The following is a 23,166-nucleotide window of genomic DNA, read 5'->3' as shown; positions in this document are numbered from 1 at the left end:
AATCAATAAAAAGTTAAAAAAAGTACCCCTAGATCTTGACAGTCAAAATTTACAAAAGGCTTGATGTGACCTAAAAGTTACTCAATGCCTACCAAAGCCAAAACCTAGTGATTTTTAAATGAAGACAGCAAAGTCAAACCCAGACACTCAGCTTGGGAACAGTTACAAGGTTACAACCATCAGCCTTTGTTTGTCCTTTACATACATGTATGTTCACACATGCATACAGAGACTCTTACGACTCTACAGGTCTTACATGCACACACATGGGTGCACACACACACAATTATACATATGAAACAAATCCACAAAGATAACTGGTAGTTTTAAATTTCTGAATATATGGTGAGTGAGTGAACAATCATTAGTGACTGCAGGCAGTGTTTCATAAGTGGACTCTGACAGAGACACAACGTTCTACCCTCAAGGATGCATGAGAGAATTAGTTGCTTATACAATGCATACATTTCCACAAGAAAGCATATTTTAGAGAATGTTAGTGCCATTATTGAAGAAAAGAAAAACCAAAACACTTTCTAAAACCTTACTGGCCTTGAGTTACAATTCCCAAATTATTTAATTGTCGATATTTGAATCTGAACTTGATTTCATTAGTATAAGGTCAAATTTGAAAATATATCTTAAAAATCCTCAAAATTATGACATTTGTACATCCAAGAAAAATTTCTATACTCTCAAGGTGTTAGTGTGATGGTTTGAATGAGAAATGCCCCCTTAGGCTCCTATTTGAACACTTGGTCCCTGGTTAGTGGTGCTACTAGGGTGGGTTATGGGGGTGTGGCCTAGCTAGAGAAGGTCTGTCACTGGACTTGGGTCTCACTCCACTTACAGTGTGTTCCTTACCCTATATGTTTGTGGTTGAATGTGCTTTCTTAGTCTGCTAGAGCAACCTGCTGCAAGGCTTTCATTGACTTTATGGACTTCCCCCTCTGGAGCCATAAGCCCAAAGAATTGCTTCTGGTCATGGTATTTTATCAAGGCAACAGACAAACAACTCACACCACATGTACTGTGTTTGTGTGGGAAGTGTCTGCTACAAAGATGCAGACACAGGTAAACAAGCAGAGCTCATTAGCTCATCATCACATTCCAGCTCTTCCAAAGACAATGGAGGTTAATGCATACATACACACAGGGCTAGGGGGTCAGACACCCAAGGGTGGAGGTGGCATCAGGATTATATCTAGTTACACACAAGTGTAATCCTGGCTTGAGAAAAGCACTCATCTATATATCCTTTTCAGAATTTATATCTTACACACTGATCAGGAGCCACACACAGTGACTACTTGTGACTGATTTGTTACCTCACTTTAGTTTCCTCACTTCTTTTTTCCTTTAAAACTAGGACATCTAAACTATACTGGGTTTCCAACAGAATATGATAAAATATATTTTATTCCTACTGCCAACCTGAAGGGGCTTGGTTGAGAACACACATCTACTTGCTCATGCCCCTTAAAAATTACTCAAAACATATTACATATTACAGTCCTATAACAGAAATGGATATGGAAATTTCCAGTTGTGTAGGACTCTTAACAGCTGAATTCTGTGGACTCATCTAAGGGTTAACTCATTGAAAAGAAACAGGAAGACACATAAAGAAACCTCTAAGAACATCTCCTGCCCCTCCTTTGGAATTTTAGACATGCCACTTAGGCTTCCAGTGGGAAAACCCCAGAACTTTTAGCATTTAAAGCTAACTATAAACCCAATCAATCCTAATTACCTATTTCTTTACATAATCTAGCCTCCAAATCACTTGGGTTCTGTCCTTCACATTTATTTTTAGTTTTATGTGTGTGTAAAGTTATTTTATATAGAAACATATACAAATAAAATACTAAAAAGGAAACGAATATTAGTACACAATAAACTATTGAAAGGGACCCAAATAAAACCAATTTACAGCTCCATCCCCTGAACTTAAAGCATCAGGCAAAACAGGCACCATCCCTGAAAGATGTCTCAGAAGAACATTCCAAGTCACTGCAAGTATTTCTACTTTTGTGCATTTCAAAATTAATGGGAAACAAGTCATACAACATAAACGTGTTTTTAATATCCACGTTTATTTTTAAGTGAGTCATTTCTGAACCTAACCTAATTTCTTTGTTAAATAGAAAAAAAGAAATCGTCATAATAAAAACAATAGAGATGTGATTATGCCAGAGATTTCCTGTAATTGAAGGAAAAATAAGTGATGACCTAGAAGAAACCTCCTCAAACATTACCAACAGCTATTTTAATACTTTAAAATACTGAATGTCTTCTGCCCAGCAGTTATCATTCACATCACAAGCCTTTAGTATCTCATTAGCCACATCTATTAATTTAATCTCCTCAGAAAAGAACATGGGAGGAAGATTATTCCAGCCCTAGGTAATGGAGGGGTCTGTTCAGGAGCCTGACAACTGAACCCACCTTACTGGAACTCCTACAAGTAGCATGTGAAAATGTCAGCTTGGAGTCTGTTCTGGAGGGCAGGGTCCCTAGAGAGCCTGAATGTTGACCTGTTTGTATTTTCACATGCTTTACAATCTGAAAGTCCTTTGTGTAGGCACTGACTGATGCCTAGAGAATGCTAAGACTGTGTGGGAATTGGTAGGAACTGCTAGAGATAGCTTCCTGGGAAACCTGTGCCCACTGTTTCTGCCCATTCAGGGACCAGAAGATAAGCTACCTGTCAGTGTTGTGAAGGTGGATGAGTGGCAGGAAGAAGGTGGGTGCCATTTTAGTTTCTATAAAGAGAAGTCATTATGGAAAAAGGAAGCAAAATTACTGGGGCTACTAAAAAACAAAACAAACCCATCATGTTATACAACATGGAAACCTATAAAAACAATATGCCTTTGTCATGGACAAAGATAGCAGATTCTCTAAGTATCCACTCATTCTGCACTGTTCTAAACACTACAGAGTTACCTACTCTCCTGTCAAACTGATCTACAGGGTAGGAAGTAGGTATGGCCCCCAGTCTGTAGGAGGGAAGCAAGCAGAGGGAGGAAAATGCACAGGCAGTTAAGTAAAGGTCCACCTAGGTAGGAGCTAGCCCTGGCTGGTGTCAGAGCCGCTGTTCTTAACCACCTGTGTGCTGCTCTGCAGAGGTTCCTGCTAATTCATCAATCATGAAATACTGAGTGCTTACAATGTACCCTGTGTGTCCGGCAAGAATCATTTCTACACTGTTTGTTTGTATATGGTCAGAGGGACTGCTTTCAGAGAACTATATGTCTAACAATTTCACAGAAATACGCTGCATTCTGAATTGCTGGCCTTGTGTTAGAGGCTGGAAATCTAAGAATTATTTTAGGGCAAGGCACACAACAGTCATCTCAATACTGTTAGCTAATAATACTTTATAAAAATTTCTTTCGGTGGCCAGTGAGATGGCTCAGCTAGTCAAGGCACTTGCTGCCAAGTCTGATGGCCTGAGTTCAATCCGCAGAACCCATATGGTAGAGATGGTGGAGGGAAAGAAGCACGCTGCTTTTACATGGCATAAGCATATGTGTGTACACACTGATACACAAAAAAAATAAATAAATGTAAAAATAAAAAAGTATTTTTATTCTCGAAGTGCCAATTTTCAACACCATGAGAGATGTTGGCTAACTTTTTTTAAATACAGGAATTCTATGAGAGGTTGGTCAAGCAGCACTGTCAGCATCACAATTGCTCTGTCAGGAGGAGGCTTCTATTCCAGGTAGTGTTCTAATTTTGTTGCTATCAACTTCCCAGTCTGCAGCTTGTCAACCATCCAAACACCTGGCAGATTCTAAATGCGCCGGTTGTGGTGGCACACGCCGGTAGGATTTGCTGAAGGAGGCAGAGGCAGGAGGATCACGAGTTCGAGGCCAGCCTGGGCTACACATTTTGGGGGTTGGGGATTTAGCTCAGTGGTAGAGCAAGGCCCTGGGTTCAGTCCCCAGCTACGAAAAGAAAAGAAAAGAAAAGAAAAGAAAAGAAAAAAAAAAAAAAAAAAGAACATCCTAGGGCTAAATGCAGCCTGCAGGAACCAAAGACTAGTGAGTGGCAAATGAGACTTCTTGCTTTTCTTATTATATCCTATTAAACACGAGGATCGCACAGCAACATCTTAAGATGGTAAATACAGATATTAGCATTCTCAATGAAAACAACAATATACATAACAATAAAAACATTGATCATTTGAGTTTTTAAAGAGGTGAAATAGTACCTTTTAAACTTGATATGATGCCACCACCAGCACAATAACACATACCTGCTGACCTCTGAGAACCTCAGGAAAAGAATACTATGTGTTCTCAGGTAGACCCAGTATATCAAGAATAATATCCATCAAGTCAATTTCTCTTTCCTTTTGACCAAGAGGAGCATTTGACAACAGAGAGCGATATGTATGTTTAATAACACGACACGTGACTACTCTGGATCTATGGAAAATCCATCAGCTGGCTATCGTGGGAGCATACTGACAGCTGTGCTGCCTAATGAAGAACACAAGACAGCAGTGAGAATGAGGTAGAGAGTATATGATGTGATGAGAAAGGCAGCCAGAGGGAACAAAGGTTGAAGCTGCAGACAGACACGGGATGGGTGTGCTGTGACAGACTGCTTCTCAGACTTACCTGTGCTCACAGACTGAGCCGGCAGAGGAAGCTGCAGTCCTGACTCCCCAAAGACTATACTTCCTGTTAATAACAGTGAGGGCAGCAGTGAGGCAGGAGAGCCAAGAGTAAGGTTAAAGGAGTTAGAAAACACTGGGAACAACTGCTTCTTAGTCTATGTGATAAACAACTACAAACCAAAAAAATGAAAGAAACATCCGATCCATTGCTGTCCTTGCTCATCTTGCTGCTTTCTGTTACACAGTACTACTTTATTGACTTAAAGTATAAGCTAAATGACACTGAACAAAACACTAGTGTTTCCCAACAACCTCCCTCTATTCAACAGACTCTTTACAGGTAGGGCAGAGTACACATTTCTAATGTCTCTTTTCTCTTTCTTGATGCTCTCTGAGGGACTGCAACTCCTCCTTTGCAAATTAGTTCATTATTCACCAGTCCAATGTCTAATAAAACATATAGTAGATTCTAATTTTAAGAAAACCTTCTCATTTTTGTAAAAAAATATTTTTTAATCTAGTACCTAGAAAACAAGTCATTTAAAGTATTCAGGTTAGGCATTTGTATATGTTATCATGATATAATTTCAATGCCAGCTTAAACTAAACTGCTAATTACACTATTCTCCAAGTCACCTTTTCAGTACATATAGTAATTGCTTGTGTTCTAAGGGCATTTCTTTAAGAGACACCGTTTAAAATTCCAAACAAATGACTCTATATGAGATGCTGGGGTGGGAGGTGGCTCTGAGGATGCACCGTTGTAACTGTGGGTCTCAGCAAGCCATAACGCACATATGTATGAGTATTATGAGCATTATGGCCATCTACCTGCTGCACCAGATCAGATTCACACCCAAATGAGAGGTGTGGAAGAGGGCGCCCTCCTGCTCCCCACTGAAACAATCTAACTAACAACTGTCTAAGAATAAGAAACCCAGAGCAGAAAAGAAGAGGGCAGACAGATAATAGAAGAGGGCAGACAGATAATAGGTAATTATAGGCATTGTGATACAAAGCAAGTTATTCAATAGGAGACTACAAAGCCATAAAGAATGGGAGTGCCTTAGCCCTAGGGGCTTAAAAGGCTTCATTTTCATTCTGAAGGAGTCAGGAGATAAACTGTTCAATCTTCTGCCACAGCCAGTGAAGAATTTCATTTGTAGGTGTTAATCCAGAATTTGTTTTTGAACTTTATATTTGTGTTTAGTCTTAGTCTTAAAAGGTAATTGCAAAAATTAAAAACTTGAATATGGAATATGGTATATACACAATTTCTTTTCTTAGTCCAACTTCCAAAGAAAAATGATCGAACCTTGTTACAGTGTTTAGCGATGCCCTGAAGAGTCATAACAAGCATTTGTACCCAAATGCCAACAAGAGAGCGAGTGAAGGAGTCCACTGCTGTTACTCTAGTGTAGAAAGGGAGAGGGGAGGAGCTGTCTCTACCTTTGCACTTACCACCTGTTCACTGTCTCTGGGATACTTTCAGAGTGTTGTAGCTTCTGGCTCCAGAAACAAAACTGGCCTCTCCATTCCACTGTGCCAGCTCATGTGCAGTCCAAGTAGTAGTTTTGCCCAAGAACAATGTTTATTATGTTTGCACATTTCAAACACGTGAACTAACAGGCTAATGAGGGGTGTGGAAATGCCCTCAGAAAATGCAAAGAGCAGAGCAGCTGTGAACAGAAGCTGTTATTCACTAAAGTGTCTGTCCTTGGCGCTGGGCAACAGTTTGGAAAGTTCCCTGACAGTATGTGGCTAGATAAAGCCCTGTGCTGAGTCCAAAGCCAAGGACTCTCATTTCCTTGTGGGCAACCAATTCTTGAGTACACCATTTCCTCTCTTGGAAAGCTCATTAATGACAAGGCAAGAAAGAGTCTAAGTTGTTCACTGCATAAATGCAATGCAAGGGGAAAAAAAATCTCAGAAAAAAATTCAGATGAGGCTGTGAGGCTGAAGGCTCAAGTTCCTAACCATGGTAACCAGTAATATGAATATTTGAAAAGAAATGTGTCCTTACTGGGACCCCACACATGCCATTTCACAGTAAATGTTTCTGATGAGATCAGGTGAGTCAAACAGAGGTGGGAGGCCACAGTCAAAAGCCTTTCAGGATAGGCAGGTGGCAGGTACTGACTTCACTACCACTGGATAGATATTACCGATGGTGAGGTTGAGGCTGTGTGAAGTCAGATGAGTCTCACTCACCCTGCAATACCCAAGATGCTCTGGAGAATGTGAGACACCAAGCACTCTTTATCATAGCAGCTACACTGGCTTCTTTGTAGGAATGCTGGCAATGCCTGACAGTTCTGCATCTGTCCTGCTTTCCCTTCCTGCAAACTACCTCATAGTAGTGTCTGCCAGAGTAGAGCTCTCCCTGAATGTGGATGCAGGAAGGGCTGGCTGCAGCTCTTTTGGAAATGTGACATCTACCTATACTGTCCTCCACCTGAGCTTTTCCCTTTGAATACTAAAGGCCAACATAAATATGGAAATAAGATGCAGCTAAGGACTGTGTACTATGCCAGAATGAAGCACAATGTCCCTGTGGATAGACTGTTTTCATAAAGAAACTGCATATTATATTCTTTATAAGGCCCATCTGAAAAGCTGACTGCCTAAGTGACTGCCTTATTGAGATGTTACTGGGTATAATTTTAGCAACATAGGCTACAATGATGCAATCCTTCTACTCCTGATCACAGACTTAAACACCTACAATGTATCTAGCAGAAAAGAATGCAGCAACAGTAAGAAAAGTTCAACTGCCTAGGGGTTACAACAAAACACACAAGCAGGGACAAGTGAGACTTAAACACCTACAATGTATCCAACAGAAAAGAATGCAGAACCAGTAAGAAAAGTTCAACTGCCTAGGGGTTACAACAAAACACACAAGCAGGGCATGTGAAGCACACAATTTTTTGTTACACAATACTTTTTAAGTGGTTTTGAGACTAATATCTACATTTTGATAAAACTTAAACAAGAGATTAAGAAGAGCTAAAAATATGGGTAACGTACATTAAAGAAAGCAAGTCAGGTCTATCACCTATATCTTTCTTATTTTGATACATATATATGTTCTGCTCAAAATCCAGATTTCTTTTTATTTAACATTTTAATTTGTCTTATTTGGACAAAATGGTAGTTATAGTATCTATGTGTAAACGAAACATGCACACTCGATGGGGTGGCTAAGTAAAGCCTTGAATCACACTGTGTTTGAGAAGAAGACACAGATTCGACTCTCACAACTGTCCAGGAATGCCAATATGTCATTATCCACAGTTAGTACACCTCTCTAACTCACTTTTCCTGACTAAGGCTCTTATCACCTGACCAGTATTTCCCTAAAAACCTAGATTTCTGGTGCTTGTAAACAAGGATCACTTTCACACCTTAGAATGTGTATGTAAAACAGGCAGATGTTTCAAATTTCCTGCAGTCATCTTAAAAAAGAAAAGGGAGTTACCTCCTGTTTGAATCCTTAGATGGTACTTCACTGTGAGATGATCTTCCAATGGCTTAACACTGAACAGAAATTACTCTTGGGGAAAACACATTGGCTAAAAGGCCAATTTCATTCAAAATAAATTTGTATTTATAAAATCACTATAATGATAATCGAAAAAAGTCAATAAATTACTTATTTCCAAGCTATAAAGTACAATATTGTTGCTACTAAAAAGTGTTTCAAAACTATTCTTTAAAATAGTCAAACATTTTTCTCTAACAAAGGACGCTAGTAAAAGTAGCTGATCTGGGAAACAAGCAGGCAGGCATAAGATAGACTGGAAGCCAGCATATGCTCCTGTGTACTCAGAACAGCTAAACAATATGCATTTGACTTGGAAAGAGAACATAAAGTGGCTTTATTCTAAAACAGAAGTCCACAGCTATGAAGACTACAAATAGTGACAAATCAAACATAAATCCTTATGTCACAAAGATCATGGTTAGAGACAACGGTTAGAGAAAACAATCCTACTACTGCAAGAGTGGTGCTTAAGACCTAGCATGAAAACTTCAGTGTCAGATGGCACATGTAAGTTAAAAGCTGATGAAATTCAGAGTGACAGAAACAAAGACGAACTCTAGAAATCACAGCACGAGAGATGAATGCTGGCTGATGAACGCTGTGGTTTTAGTAATGATGAGAATAGAAACAGCAATATTTCTACAAATGATTGCATTATTTCATAAAATATAGCTATCTAAGCAAGTTAAACCTTTTACCTTTCATCTACCTCCATGAAAGCATGTGTAGGAAGGAGATGACTTCAGCGGCAGTGTTTGCCCACCCTAGATAAGGTCCTGGGTTCAGTCCCTAGCACCAAAATAACAAAATGATTGTCTAAGGGGAGACTGTTCTATCCATGTATCCATCATACACCCAGACATGTACACAAGCATCTGTAAGAGAACAAGGTATCTACATGGACTACATGTCCATGGTATATCCACTTTGTGTGCATTCCCTTCTCTGCTACACATTGCCAGTTTGTGAAAAGTTTGAACTTCTGATTTTATACCAAATACAGCTCAAGTCCCTGGGACATGAAACTGGTCCAGGGGTTAATTGCAACTCATTTCTTGTAGAGGGCCGCAATAACATTCGCCACCACTAGATGGCGCTGGCTTCCACTGCGCCCCACGTGGAAGGCCAGGTCAGTCAAGATGGCGCTAGCCTTTACCGCGCAAGCCGGCTCCCTATGGGGAGATTTACTGTGTGCGCATGTGCAAGAGTGCCTTCATGCCAGGTCTTTGCCCATTTCGGGGCACCTGATGAGGTCATGAGTAAGCAACCAATCAGGTGTGGAGTGCGACACGGGGATAAATAGGGTGCGCCTGGCGGCGCAAGCGGGGCTTCCACCATGAGAGAGGAATAGACAGGAATAAAAGTCACTCATAGTAAGAATTTCTATGTCTCGCGTGCTTCTTGCCGGCGGGAAGTCGTGCGTGGGACAATTTCTGAGTTAATATATTTGTCTCAGCCACTGTCCACAGTAAAGCCAGGCTCTTGGAGACAGACTGCCTAAAAGCCACCTTACAGAACTGAGTCTATGTGTGTTGCTTAAGCTAAGAGGGTCAAGGGTGGAACTTAACAGTAAGATTTAGGATACAAAGCTACATAACTCTTAAAAGAAGGCACAGGAAGTTCATGCAAAACCCTGTCCTGAAGGACTACACAGTACTCTGCTCTTAGTGAGGAGAGCCCAGGCTCTGGGGCACATTCAAGTCTTAGAGACCTAACAGCTAATGGCAAGCATTCTAAAGGAAAGTCATTTTATTTGTAAAGGTAAAGGCAGGAGGCCTCTGACAACAAGGCAACCCCATGTAAAGTTCTGGGTTCTCCTTGAGTATGGTCAATGTGCTCTTTGAATACCATGCTGTGTTTATATTTGAAGTATACTACACTGTATCAGAACTAAGTGTACCTATCTGTCTTTGCTCATTAGTTTGTGTTTTAGGGACTCTGGGATGTCATCAATGAGAATCTACCATACTGAAAAGGACGAGTTAGAAAATATTCACTTTGTATATAAGAATGTACTAACTCCAAAAAGAATCGAGTTCATTTTGTGCCCATTAGTATAAAATCACTCAAGAAGATCTTGCTTTTACTGAGTGGGTTAGCTCATACCACTCTTAAATTAAGGTCCAACACAATGGAGATGGTAAAAGGAAGAAGGCAGTGGGTCAACACCCACTTCTCTGGTATCAGCAACTTCACAATGCCTTTTCACCAAAAGATCTTCCCAGTCCAAGATGGACTAATCTAAGGCTGACTTCTAAAGGTATTGGGAAGAAAGACAGTTGCTGGTAACATAGTCAAAGAAATGCAGGAGAAGTGAAATCATGCCCCTTCTCAAGGGGAACATCGCTTACTGGGCTTGCCAAGTATAACTGATCAGAGTCCCAAACTGGAATTATCTACACCTCCTGAAAAGGGTGACCATCTAAGTCAAAGTACCACATGTAGCTAGACTCACCATTCTTCCTTTCGTTCAGCGTGGGTAAGTGCTGGCTGGACTGGAGAGACAGTTCCTGGAATTCGTGAGCCACAGCCTCACTTTGAGGGCTTGGCGCAAGGTGGGCTAGAGGCCCCAGCTCTTCCTCTGTGTCTAAGGCTCCCCTGTGATCCATTGTGTTGTTCCAGCCACTAGCAATAGAAAGTATGAAACACCTCTTTCACGCAGCCTGTGGAAGAGAGTGACAAAATATTTACAAAGGTAAATGGAATAGTACCTTAAGTTTTCTCAGTTAACACAAAAGTATTAAGACAGGTGCTTGGGTCCACAGCTCAGCTCTGTCCGTGCACCCATTGCTGACTCCTTCTGTCTGTATCTCAGGCTCCTTTACACACTCCAGGGAGATGGCTCCTATCCAAAAGGCATTTAGACAGTAAATAGAACCTAAGACACTTTACATATATTTTGTATTAAGGATTATAAAAATTATAGCTATCACTGTCATTTAAAGACTTCAACATATGCTAGATGAGAAGAAAGTCAACAAACACGAATGAAAACGAAGGCAAAGGCTGGCTTGAAGATCCACCCCAGTGCCTATATTTTGGGGAATTCTAAATTAATCAGCACTCACAGCAACCAGCAGTACTTCACAGACTCCTTCAGCAGCCCAGGTCTCAGAATGAACAAAGGCGGAACAAAGAAAATGCAGTTCATAAGGAAAAAAAGGTGTATTTCATGTCACTGAGACTTGGAGTTGCTTGTTACCACAGTGTAATTTGGATGATACTACTGAGAAGCTATTAACAGCAAAATCAAAGACTCAACAAGAGTCCTAAACATGTGACACAATTGAGGTGCTGAACTGGAAGCCAGGGGATAGCAGTGCACCCACGCTGTGCAGTAGAACAAGTCTGTTCAAACTGTGTCTTCCTTCCACAGTAGCATTCTCTACATACAGACTTCAACTACCTAGTGGCTGGGTGATTTGCCGTTTTGACTCTTACATCACAGGAATTCTCTATATAGGAGTCTAGATACATGCTTCCATTTCTCTGTCTGCATACCAGGAGTGGAATGACCAGGTAACAGGGCAGCAGGATATATAGATTTTTAAGAAACTGGCTATGAATTCCCCACCCCTAGTGGTGGGCACCAGATCCCAGTTGGTCCATATCCTTGCCAATCCTTTTGTCAATTCTTTTCATTTTGGACATTTTAGTGGACACAGGATATTTCATGGTAGTTTTCCTAGTGACTAACGATGCTAGACATCTTTTTCTGTATTATTGTCCATCTCTTTATCTTTTTGGATTAAGTACTGATAAAATCTGCTAATTTTTCATAGTATGCAGTTGGTGTTTTACAATTGAGTCTTCGGTCTTTGACACATTCTGGACACAGCACTTTGTCATTATGCTTCTGGCAACCATTTTCTTCCATTTTTGTGTTTGTTAGTATTTTGTAAAAATGAGATTTTTTGATTTGGTAAGGTCTAATTAAAAATACTTTCTTTTATGCATCATACTTTTGTTGTAGCTAAAAAGTCATACACTAGCCCATGGTCACAAAGGTAACTCCTATGTTTCCTTCTTCACACAGAAATATCTAAGTCTAAGATGCAAAGTTTTATATATGCAATGAGATCTGAATTAACACTGGTGACTTAAGAATGGCTGACAGCTACAGCATCACTTGTGAAAAGATCACCTTCTCTACTGAATTGTCTTTGCATCTTTGTTGACGGTCAGATGACCTGCAGAATGCGGATGTGTCCTCTGACTTTCTACTTAGTTCCTCAAAAAGGGAGAAATATCTATCCATCCATCCATCCATCCATCCATCCATCCATCCATCCATCCATCCATCCATCCATCTACCTACCTACCTATCTATCTATCTTTGGGAAATGCCCAAGTAATCCATGTGCAGGAAGGACTGTGTAGAGTGCGCTATGGTGATAACAGCTACACTGACATGTGCTAGGCTGCCCAAAATGTGGAAGGCAGAGTGGCATAAACAAGTGAGGCCAGGCTGAACTTTCCTGGAAAACAAAACAGAAGAAATACTTAAAACCTAGAGCCTCTGCAGCTGCCAACCCCAACTCCATTGTCATTGAAAACACCTCACAATAAAGACAGCAATAAGTCAGCGGCAGACTGCACTACTAGAGGACTCATGTGGGACAAAGAAAAGGTGCAGCAGACTGAAGTCTCAGGAATGAGGTGCACCACAGTGCTAATACGCAAGGGAAGAACTAAAACCTGTTTTCCTTCTTAATTCTTCAATATTAAATTCAATGCAAAAGCTGAAGGCCTTGGCATGGTCTTTGCAAGGGAAATTCACATGGCAGACAATTTAACATAATGGCTGAAGGCAGCTAACGCAAGCAGCACTTTTACATTTCTACAGATTGTAAGTAAAAGCTTTAAAAAGCCTGGGAAGTTAAGGTAGAATATAGAAATTCCTAAATAACTTCACAACAACACAATCTTAGCTGAGATACTGATGGGGGATTTTAAATAATATTAAAAAATTACTCAATTATCTCCCAAATGAAAAGGAGGGTGATGAGGAGATAAGACAGAACTAGACAAGTGATAGGATAGTAAGCAATAAGACAGTAATCAATCTTCCAATGATTATGCTGCATTGTAAGGGCTAAAAGCTCCAGTTGAAAGAGAGGTTGACAATGTTTGCTTCTTTTTAAAAGCATATAAAAGTATATATGCTCACAACTAACACACTTTTTAAAAAAAAAAACATGATTCTGGTAGAGGTAATGAATACTAGCAGGAAGCCAAGGAGAGGGTAAAGACTTCATACTGCTATCAAATAATGTTGACTTCAAAAATGTTGACATCTATTAGGTAGATGAATTTGTAGACAAAATTATTTATTTTACTAAGGAACATTAAACTATAACTCAGATTTTTCAAAACTGAATTTTCATTTTGAATTAATTATTCCTACAAAATAAAATCTGTCCATGCCAAATTTTTTGAAGTTACAAGTACTATAATGCCCTTATAATGGCAATATGTACAAACTCTGAACATCAATGGTAATGATCTAGAGGGTCCTTTAAACAAAGATTTAAAAATATTTTCAAGGCAGTATTACCTGTTTTAATCCTAAAATATCTTTTTTCAATGTATGCCTTTATATTGTACTCACTTTAAACTCCCACACACTTCCAAATGGAGAAAATTATAAGCTAAGTAAATCTTTACAAAACATAGCAAAGGGAAAAGAGTAAGTTAAAAAAATTAACTTAGTATCTGTGAACATCTTTGACAGAGCATAGAATATATTCTGAAATTTTCAGAACATCATCTTAAAGTCTACTTAAGGGCTTGACAATTTCTTTACAATATTAAATCCAACATCTATTATAGGCAGCACTATATGTAGAAGTCCCTAGTTGAGATGTTACAAACAGCCATTGTGAAAATATTAAAAGAAACTGTATTAGAATGGATTACCTCACTGGGGTCAAAACTAAGTTGTCAGGTAAAATATTACTCAGTCTGAAGTAGGGTGAGTGACAAAACTGTGACTGTCTGGAACTGGCAAAAGAAATGACTAGGGAGTTTACTCAGTACAGAACTTAGTAACAGAAACATTCCAAAATGAAACATCCAGCACTCATCTGGTAGGAAGTGAATACAAAGAATACTGTAGCATCAACCTAGGATGCACCTTGTTTTTAAAACAAATCCGACACCATTCTCCAGGGACTAGCTGGTTAAGAGTAGTTTTCACCCCTCATCCAGGAAATGTCTCTTTGCAACAGCCAGAGACCACTACAGAACCTGCAATAACTCAACATGCACAGCTGTGGAGCCCAGTTCCAACTGACACATCTACAGCAAGGCCACTGCTCCGAAGGCTCAGCGAATGCTGCAAAGAGGAGACTGAAAGAGCCTAGGAGCCAGAGAACCAGAGTTTGCTGCCTAAGCATGAGGTAAATACAACACCCAGAGGCAATGCTAATGTGGACAGGGTCTTAACCATAGACCTTGAGGACACTAAAGAATGCTGAGAATGGGAGACATAGCCTTTCTTAGGGAATACACACCAATTAGTTATTCAACCAAATTATCAGGCCACATATAGACAAGTAACATTATACAGAGGAACAAGTCTCATTTATGTATTAAGAATATACAAATATATGTAACAAGAATTAAAGAAAAAGAGGTCATGAATTTGAAAGTGAGCAAGGGGTCACATGGAAGAGTTTGGAGGGAGGAAAAGGAAAAGAGAAATTATGTAATTGTATTATAATTTTTTTAAAAAAAAATCCGGCAGGTAGTGGTAACACATGCCTTTTCTCCCAGCACTTGCGAGACAGAAGCAGGCAGATCACTTGAGTTCAAGGCCTGCCTGGTCTACAGAGCAAGTTCTAGGACAGCCAGAGCTACACAGAGGAACCTTGTCTTGAAAAAACAAAACAAAACAAAAAATAAGTAAAAAAAAATTTTTAAAAGGTCACTAAAAACAAAATAACAAAAAATTTAAAATTTGATTATTTAATACTGGGGAGTGCTACAAAAATATGGAAAAAGAAGAGTGGACATTCTTTTTTTACTTCTTCATTCACCCAACCTTTTTTTAAAAAATGGAATCAAGATAATACCACAAATAATGATATTTCTAAACACTAGATTGTTGAGTTAAGTTAGTCCTTAATTCAATGTTAACATTTGTTTCCATCTGAGTGTACAAAGCCGTCTTTCTTTCCATTACACCTCCCTGCTTATAATAGCTATGTTCTGTGACACATTATAGCTAACAGTCACAGCTACATACAGAAAAAGCTGAATAAGAAGGTACTCAAACCATGTCTAAGAGGAGCTTCTAAAGTTCAGAAATTTGATACACAACTAGTCAAATGCAGACTGGTGGGTTACCCACTACACACAGCCAAAAACACCCTAGCCATAGCAAAGTTATGTCTCTACACTTCAAGTTCTTGTGACTCTCAAACATTAAGGCAAAACTAAAGTTAAGGCAGTAGACTTGAACAAAGATGTTTAAAGACAAAGTTAACCATATACAATCAAGAATCCATGATCAAATCTGTTTATATTTTAAAAGTTACTTCACAGTTGTTTAAATGGATCAAAATAAAGACAGAAAAAGGTATTTCAATTCAGCTATCTTAGAATCAATGTCTGGTAAAAGTCAGCCAGCCTCTCCTCCCCCATCCCTCCTTTCTCCTCCAATCCCCCCAACCCTCTCTCTTCCAGATTACTACCTGCAGCTTCAACAATGAGGTGGAAGAGAAAACGGAGATCACTGTGGGTATTGTAACATAGAATGTATTTCTCCCTCTTTCTCTCCCTCTCCCTCTCCCTCTCTCTCCAGTGTAACAATCAGCCTATCTTAGTTAAGGTTTCACTGCTGTGAAGAGACACTATGACCATGGCCACTCTAATGAAGGACAACATGTAACTGGGGCTAGCTTACAGTTTCAGAGGTTCAGTCCATTATCATCATGGCGGGAAGCATGGCAGTGTCCAGGCAGACATAGTGTTCTAGAAGAAGCTGAGTATTCTACATCTTGATCCTAAGGCAGCCAGGAGGGGTCTCTTCTGTACTGGGCAGAGCTTGAGCATAGGACCTCAAAGCCTACCCCCACGCTGACACACTTCCTCCAACAAAGCTACACCTATCCCAACAAGGCCACATCTCCAAATAGTGTTCACATCCCAGATTTTGATTTTGACATGGTAACTGTGGCAGAGAGTGAAATGTAAGGAACTAGTCAGTGGCTATGCCAATGAAACTAAATTCAAATTGCATTTTTGAGACATAATTCCAAAGCTTGGTCAAGGCTGGACCATGCAGAAGCCCAAAGAACTGAGGTGGGTAGATGCTTCCAGATGGGCAGTTAGAAGGCAGGTGCCACACCTCACACTGAGGACAAGGCAGTGAGAAACAGAGGAACACCACTGGGAGAAAAACTGTAGACTCCCAGGCAAGAATATGAAAGACAGGTATGTCTGGGAACAGAGATAGCTGATTTTAGGCAAATCCACTGAATTGAACACCAGATGCCAAGAAATGAAAGCTGCAGACTTAATATATAAGCAGGGCACCAGTTTACAATTTGTTCAAATAAACTCCTCTAAATAGTGCTGCTATTTGTAACAGCTGGACTTTGGATGTAGCCATTAAATGCAGAACAAACATGCCAAATACTGACAATACTGAGTAGAAAAACTTACATACCAACCCTTCTCTGTAGACAAGGTTACAGATCTGGAAATGCCAACCTTTTGTTTGCAACCTGACCTGGAGCAATCTGCAGGCTGTTCTATCAACAATGCAGTTCTGATGAACACAACAATGTCATCTAAGCACATAGCCCACGTGATCTATAAGCAGACCAGTGAAAGCACAGAATACATGTGGCTCTTCAACTTATATTATATATTTAAAAGACAGAATTAATGCCAATCACTAAGTAAAATAGGCAAAATGCTCCCTTTTATCTTAAGTATCTATTTTAAAAGTTTTATTCATAGTGAATGAATCTTAAAGAGTAAGAGTTGATTAGAGGGCTGATTTTAATTTAGAATGATTTTCACATTTAGTAAACACTGCATTTAAAGCAACTGGTGAGTTTTGAACCAAAACTGGCTAAGAAGTAAATATTTTTAAACAGATTAAATATTCATTTGCTTATTTTTGTGCAGTGCTGAACCCAGGGCTTTGGGACAGGTCTGTCATTGCTGTACCACTGAGCCACATGTTCTAAGTGTTTATCAGCTTTAAAACAAAAACACACATTACATTCTCATTTGCAAACACTATTTACCAGGAAAAAATGAGTAAGAAAGAGATCTATAGAAAGGGGTAACTAAACAGATGCAAGTCTCCCGTCCCACCTCCCAGCTGCCTGATGTTTGCTCTTTTTGACATTAGCAAACAACAAAATTTAAATTTGCAATACACAAGGTAGAGGCCAGGGTGAGCTTCCCCAAGAGTGTGAGCAAGAAAGAGCTGTCCACCCCACCTCCTGCTTCTGCAGTGTGGTGGTGTGGGGAGAGATGTGCGCACGCGCGCGCACACACACGCACACACACACACACACACACACACACACACACACACACACACCTCCACTTCCCACCCTACTCTGCCACCTGTAGCAGGCAGGTGAGCTAACCCCAAGAATGGGAGAGCAGGAGACTTGATCTTCTTGCCCCTCACTGGCTGCAGTATTCAGAAGAGTGGTCCTTATACCTCCCCTGAGCTAGTAGAGCTAGCCCTGGTATGTGTGTATATAGGGAAAGGGGTGCTTGGGTGAGCCGCCCCAAGACTGTGAATATGAACCAGCCTTGCTTCTTGTCTGCTATGCAGTGATATAGCCTCAAGATGTCTCCCCATTTCACCCCTCACCTGTGGCAGGTGTACCCAGTTGGCCCCACCCCTTGCCTGGGCAAAGTGGGGCAAGTGGCCCTGGTGGTTCTGGTTACAGGAAAGCTGGTAGGCTGACCTACTCAGCTTCTACCCAGCCCAGACCCAAGGCTCTGAGTTGGCCTACCCCAACATTCACCCCATCTATGGCCTGCTAGGGCACAGTGAAGGCGCTGGTCCTGCAGATCCAAGACATGGAGAAACAACAGGATGTCTGAGAGGAGTATAAGGGCCAGTATTGATAGTATAGTAGAAATCAGAGGCCTTAACCAGACCCATGACTTGCTGCAATGACAACTGCAAGTAAAGCTGTTTGGGCAACAGGGTGTGATGTGTGACACACTGTAGCTTCCACGGCTGCAAAATGGTTTTTGTTGTTGTTTAGTTTTTTGTTTTCTTTTGGGAAGAGATTGCAGGAGCCAACAGTGGATATGAAGGGATGAGGAGATGAGTGGGATTTGGGGTGCATGATGTGAAATTCACAAAGAATCAATAAAAAATATTTTAAAAATTTACAATACATGAAAAAAAAAAAGCTCACTCTGATTTACTTAAGCAGGACACAGCGGGATGAGAAACACAGGGCTTCTGATTTGTAATTCAGTTCTCCAATATTTAACCAGAGAAAAACACTCTTGTTTGACTGATTAGTAAACTGAAATGCTAGCTAAAAGAGAACACGACAGAATGGACAAACCTTAAAACACTCTCTTAATAAAAGTGTGCAATGACCATTTATTGCCAGCATTCTGACAGAGAGCCATCTCATACATAATTCTTGTGATCTGCAGTTTCTACTTGCAGAAAGTAGAAAAAACATTCAATTGAGTATAAATTTTCAAATTTTTAATCCTCTTTTTTCTCAGATTTTCATCTAGTTCAGAAGAATTTATGCAGCATGCTTTTGTGGGTCAAAAGATCAAGTATTTTGTACTATGGCTGTATCTGTTTATGGCATTTTAGTTACTACAGCAATCTAAGCAGATTAGAAGTGAATGTAGCTGACTTCTAGTTAGTAGACTCCACTGGTAAGACTAGAAATGCATTACCAAACTCCTGTAGCATCTTTTGGTCACCACCAAGCACACAGAAAGCCACGGCTGGTGCTAAAGTCATCTCTAATCAGAAACCTGGACTCTATTAACATAAATTAATGCAAATATTCTTTCAATACTCCCTGCAAATATATTTGTTTGTACTGGTAGACAATACCTCAAAGCTCATCTTTAGGGTTGTAAAAGAATACTCTCAATAAGCATCTGACATAATTTACCCTGGTCTGATCAGTTATTCACACACTCCGGAGATGTTGGCATCAGCCTCACTCTCATGTGTGAAATAACAGTTTTAATCACCTGTGAACATCTTATCACTTGTTCTACAATTGTGGATAAGAAATACTCATTCTTAAATACTTATCTCTTTAACGCTGTTGTAGATAAGATATTTTCTTGACTACTAAGAACTCATGCCTATTTGTTTCCTCATCTTGTCTCTCAGTGTCTGGCAATCACTAATCTCCTGTTGTGTCCTAGACTTGCCTGCTACACACATTTCATTAGCAATAGCCACACACTGCATGGCTTTTGTGGGTAGCTTTTTTTACTTAACATACTTTCCAGACTCATATTGTCACGAGGACCAGCATTCTATGCATTTCATAGTTGAACAATTCACTGTGTGGATTTACTATATTTTGTGTCCCCGTTCTAGGCATGATTCAATTTGGTATTATGAATTATGTTGTGGTAAACATTATACAAGTCTCATGTGAACGTACATATGCCTTAAGTAACTATTCTTAGCTGTTTGAAGAAATGCCTAACTGCTGTATACAAGGAAGCAAAATGTTACTTCTCCAATTTCCACACACACTTCTTTATTTTAGACAGAGTCTCATATAGCCCAGGTTCACCTTAAATGCTCTATGTAGTAGACAATCACCTTGAACTTCTGATCTTTTTGCTTTAACACCTGAGTTCTGGACTATCTGCTTGTACCATCATGCCAAGTGTGTGTGGTACTAGGGACTGAAGGGGCTTCCTGCACGCTCAGCAAGCACCACACCAACCGAGCCACACACACCTAGCACCCACAAACCATTAAAAAATGACAGCTACCCTAGCAGAGGTAAACTGATATCTAGTTGTAGTTTTAATTTGCATGCCACTAACACCTAATGATAGTGAAAAACCTTTTTTTTGTATTAGATTTTGTATGTACTCTAGAGAAATGTATTTTTATTATTGAATTGTAATAGTTATTTCTATTTAAACCTGTACTAGACATTAAACGTAACTAATACTACATCTTAATATCAGAGGCAACACGTGCCACAAAAACCAAAGCCACTGTCAGCCAGTACAGTGTAAAAGCTAATACTGTAATCCCAGAGTTCTTCTGACATGAAATATGTACTATTCACAGGGTTCACAAAAATTCAAGAAGTATGATCATTTTCAGGCTAGTAGATTGATGCCAGTATGAAATATTTGATGTTGTTATTTATTTCCATAATATAAGAAACACAATTACATGATTGCTGCTAATAAAGTTCACTGAGTAATATATGTTAAGATATCCAAGCATCTGTATCTATATTGACCTCTGTGATGGCCAATTAAAACCTCTTCATTTTTGTGTGTTCTAATGATACTGAATTGTGCAATTGTTTTCTTTTCTTCTTATAAAAATAAATTTAACAATCTGTCTAAAAATTAGACTTGCTAATATTGTATCCCATTCTACTAACTTTCCTCCTTTTTAAAAAAAAATTGGATTTTAAATTTACATTTTAAATATTATCCCGTTTCCCATGCATAAACCCCCTATCCCATCCCCGCTCCTCCTACTTCTAAGAGGATATTCCCCCTACTTATCCAACCAACCCTTCTCACCTCCCCATTCTGACATCCCCTATACTTTGGGGTCGAGTCTTGGCAGGGCTTCTCCTCCCACTGGTGCTCAAGAAGGCCATCCTCTGCTACATATGGAGCTGGAGCCATGGGTCCCTCCACGTGTACTCTTTGGATGGTGGTTTAGTGCCTAGGTCTCTGGTTGGTTAGCACTGTTGTTCTCATGGGGTTGCAAACCCCTACAGCTCCTTCAATCCTTTCTCTAACTCTTCCAATGAGGACCCCATTCTCAGCTCCACTGTTGGCTGCAAGCATCCACCTTTGTATTTGTCATGCTCTGGCCAAGCCTCTCAGCAGACAGCTACATCAGGCTCCTGTCAGCATACACTTCTTGGCATCCTCAATAATGTCTGGTTTGGTGGCTGTATATGGGCTGGATCACCAGGTGGGGCAGTCTATGGATGGTCATTTCTTCAGTCTCTGCTCCAAACGTTGTTTCCATACCCCTTCTATGAATATTTTTGCTCCCCCTTTTAAGAAGGACTAAGCATTTGCACTTTAGTTGTTCTTCTTGAACTTCATGTGGTCTGTGAATTGTTTCTTGAATATTCTGAGCTTTTGGGATAATACGCACTTATCAGTGAGTGCATGCCATGTGTAGATTTTTGTGATTGGATTGCCTCACTCAGGATGCTATTTTCTAGTTCCATCCAATTGCCAATGAATTTCATGAAGTCATTGTTTTTAATAGCTGAGTAGTAGTCTGCTCTGTAAATGTACCACGTTTTCTGTATCCATTCTTCTGTTGAGGGATATCTAGATTCTTTCTAGTTTCTGGCTATTATAAATAAGGTTGCCATGAACAGAATTGAGCATGTGTGCTTGTTATATGTTGTAGCACCATTTGGGTATATGTCCAAGAGTGGTATAGCTGGGTCTTCAGGTAATATTATGTCCAATTATTTGAAGAACCTCCAGACTGGTTTCCAGAGTGGTTGCACGAGCTTGCAACCCACCAACAATGGAGGAGTGTTCCTCCTTCTCTACATCCTCGCCAGCATCTGCTGTCGTCCTGAGTTTCTGATCTTAGCCATTCTGACTGGTGGGAGGTGGAATCTCAGGGTTGTTTTGATTTGCATTCCCTGATGACTAAGGATGTTAAACATTTCTTTAGGTACTTCTTGGCCATTCAATATTCCTCAGTTGAGAATTCTTTGTTTAGCTCTATATCCCATTTTTAAATAGGGTTACTGATTCTCTGGAGTCTAAGTTCTTGAGTTCTTTGTATATTTTGGATATTAGCCCTCTACCAGATATAGGATTGGTAAAGATCTTTTCCCAATCTGTTGGCTGCCATCTTGTCCTTATGACAGTGTCCATTGCCTTACAGAGCCTTTGCAATTTTATAAGGTCCGATTTGTCTTCTCTTGATCTTAGAGGATAAGCCCTGGCCCATGTGTTCCAGGCTCTTCCCGACTTTCTCTTCTATTATGTACTTTGGTCATATTTATCCCCAACTCCTCCAGCTTCTATAGGACTATATATTTGTTTGTTTGTTTGTTTAATTAATTAATTAATTTTATTTCTCCACAACTGACTAGGTCTCACTCTGGCCTGGAACTGGTAGAAGAGAACTTGGCCCAATGTGGTGGTACCTCTGAGTTGATTGTGCTGGGATCTATATGAAAACAGGCTGAACAAACTATTAGAGCAAGCTAATAAGCAGGTCTCCTCCATGACCTCTGCATCAGCCCCTGTCTCTAGGCTCGTACCCACTTTTGAGTTCCTGCCTTAGCTCCTAGCACTGGACTAATGTTCAGAATATGTAAGCCAAACCCCTTACTCCCTAAGTTGCTTTTGGCTGTAATGTTACATCACAACAATAGAAATCCTAACTAAGACAATAGGTCTGCCAAAGTCTCTTGGGATACTCATCTTTGGGAGTGGATGAGATACCCTGTAAGCCAGCTGAATGCCCTGAGGGTGCCACCACATGAGGAAGCCTCCAATATAGAGCAGTTGTGAGATAACATGTAGTAACCAAGACACCCAATCAGCTCCCAGTTACTTCAGCTATCTTTCCCTTACTATTGTAGCTCCAGCTTCTATAGGACTACAACCATAGCAGCGGCCAAGCCTTCAGCTGTAGGTGGAGCCAGAAGAGTGGTCCATAAGAGCTGGCGGAGAGTGAGCTGTGGACACTGAGCCATAACCAGTGAGGATCCACACTCAGAGGCCTCCACTGCACCAGTGACGGTGAGAT

The 23,166-nt window shown here is 40.1% G+C and overlaps 1 protein-coding gene across 1 annotated transcript in view; it reads right to left on the bottom strand.

Annotated features, from left to right (window-relative positions):
* Positions 1-23,166, bottom strand: part of Mrtfb (myocardin related transcription factor B) — a 155,730-nt gene that overhangs the window by 85,573 nt on the left and 46,991 nt on the right. Inside the window, exons 3-4 of the mRNA XM_032912319.1 lie at positions 10,639-10,846; positions 4,638-4,700 (exon numbers count right to left, since the gene is read on the bottom strand). Of these exons, the coding sequence (XP_032768210.1) occupies positions 4,638-4,700; positions 10,639-10,792 (217 nt within the window). The 5' untranslated portion in view covers positions 10,793-10,846. The remainder of the gene's footprint in view (positions 1-4,637; positions 4,701-10,638; positions 10,847-23,166) is intronic.

Source organism: Rattus rattus, chromosome 9 (assembly GCF_011064425.1).
Source record: "Rattus rattus isolate New Zealand chromosome 9, Rrattus_CSIRO_v1, whole genome shotgun sequence".
Lineage (NCBI taxonomy): Eukaryota > Metazoa > Chordata > Mammalia > Rodentia > Muridae > Rattus > Rattus rattus.
This window is presented reverse-complemented; position numbering and strand designations above follow the sequence as displayed.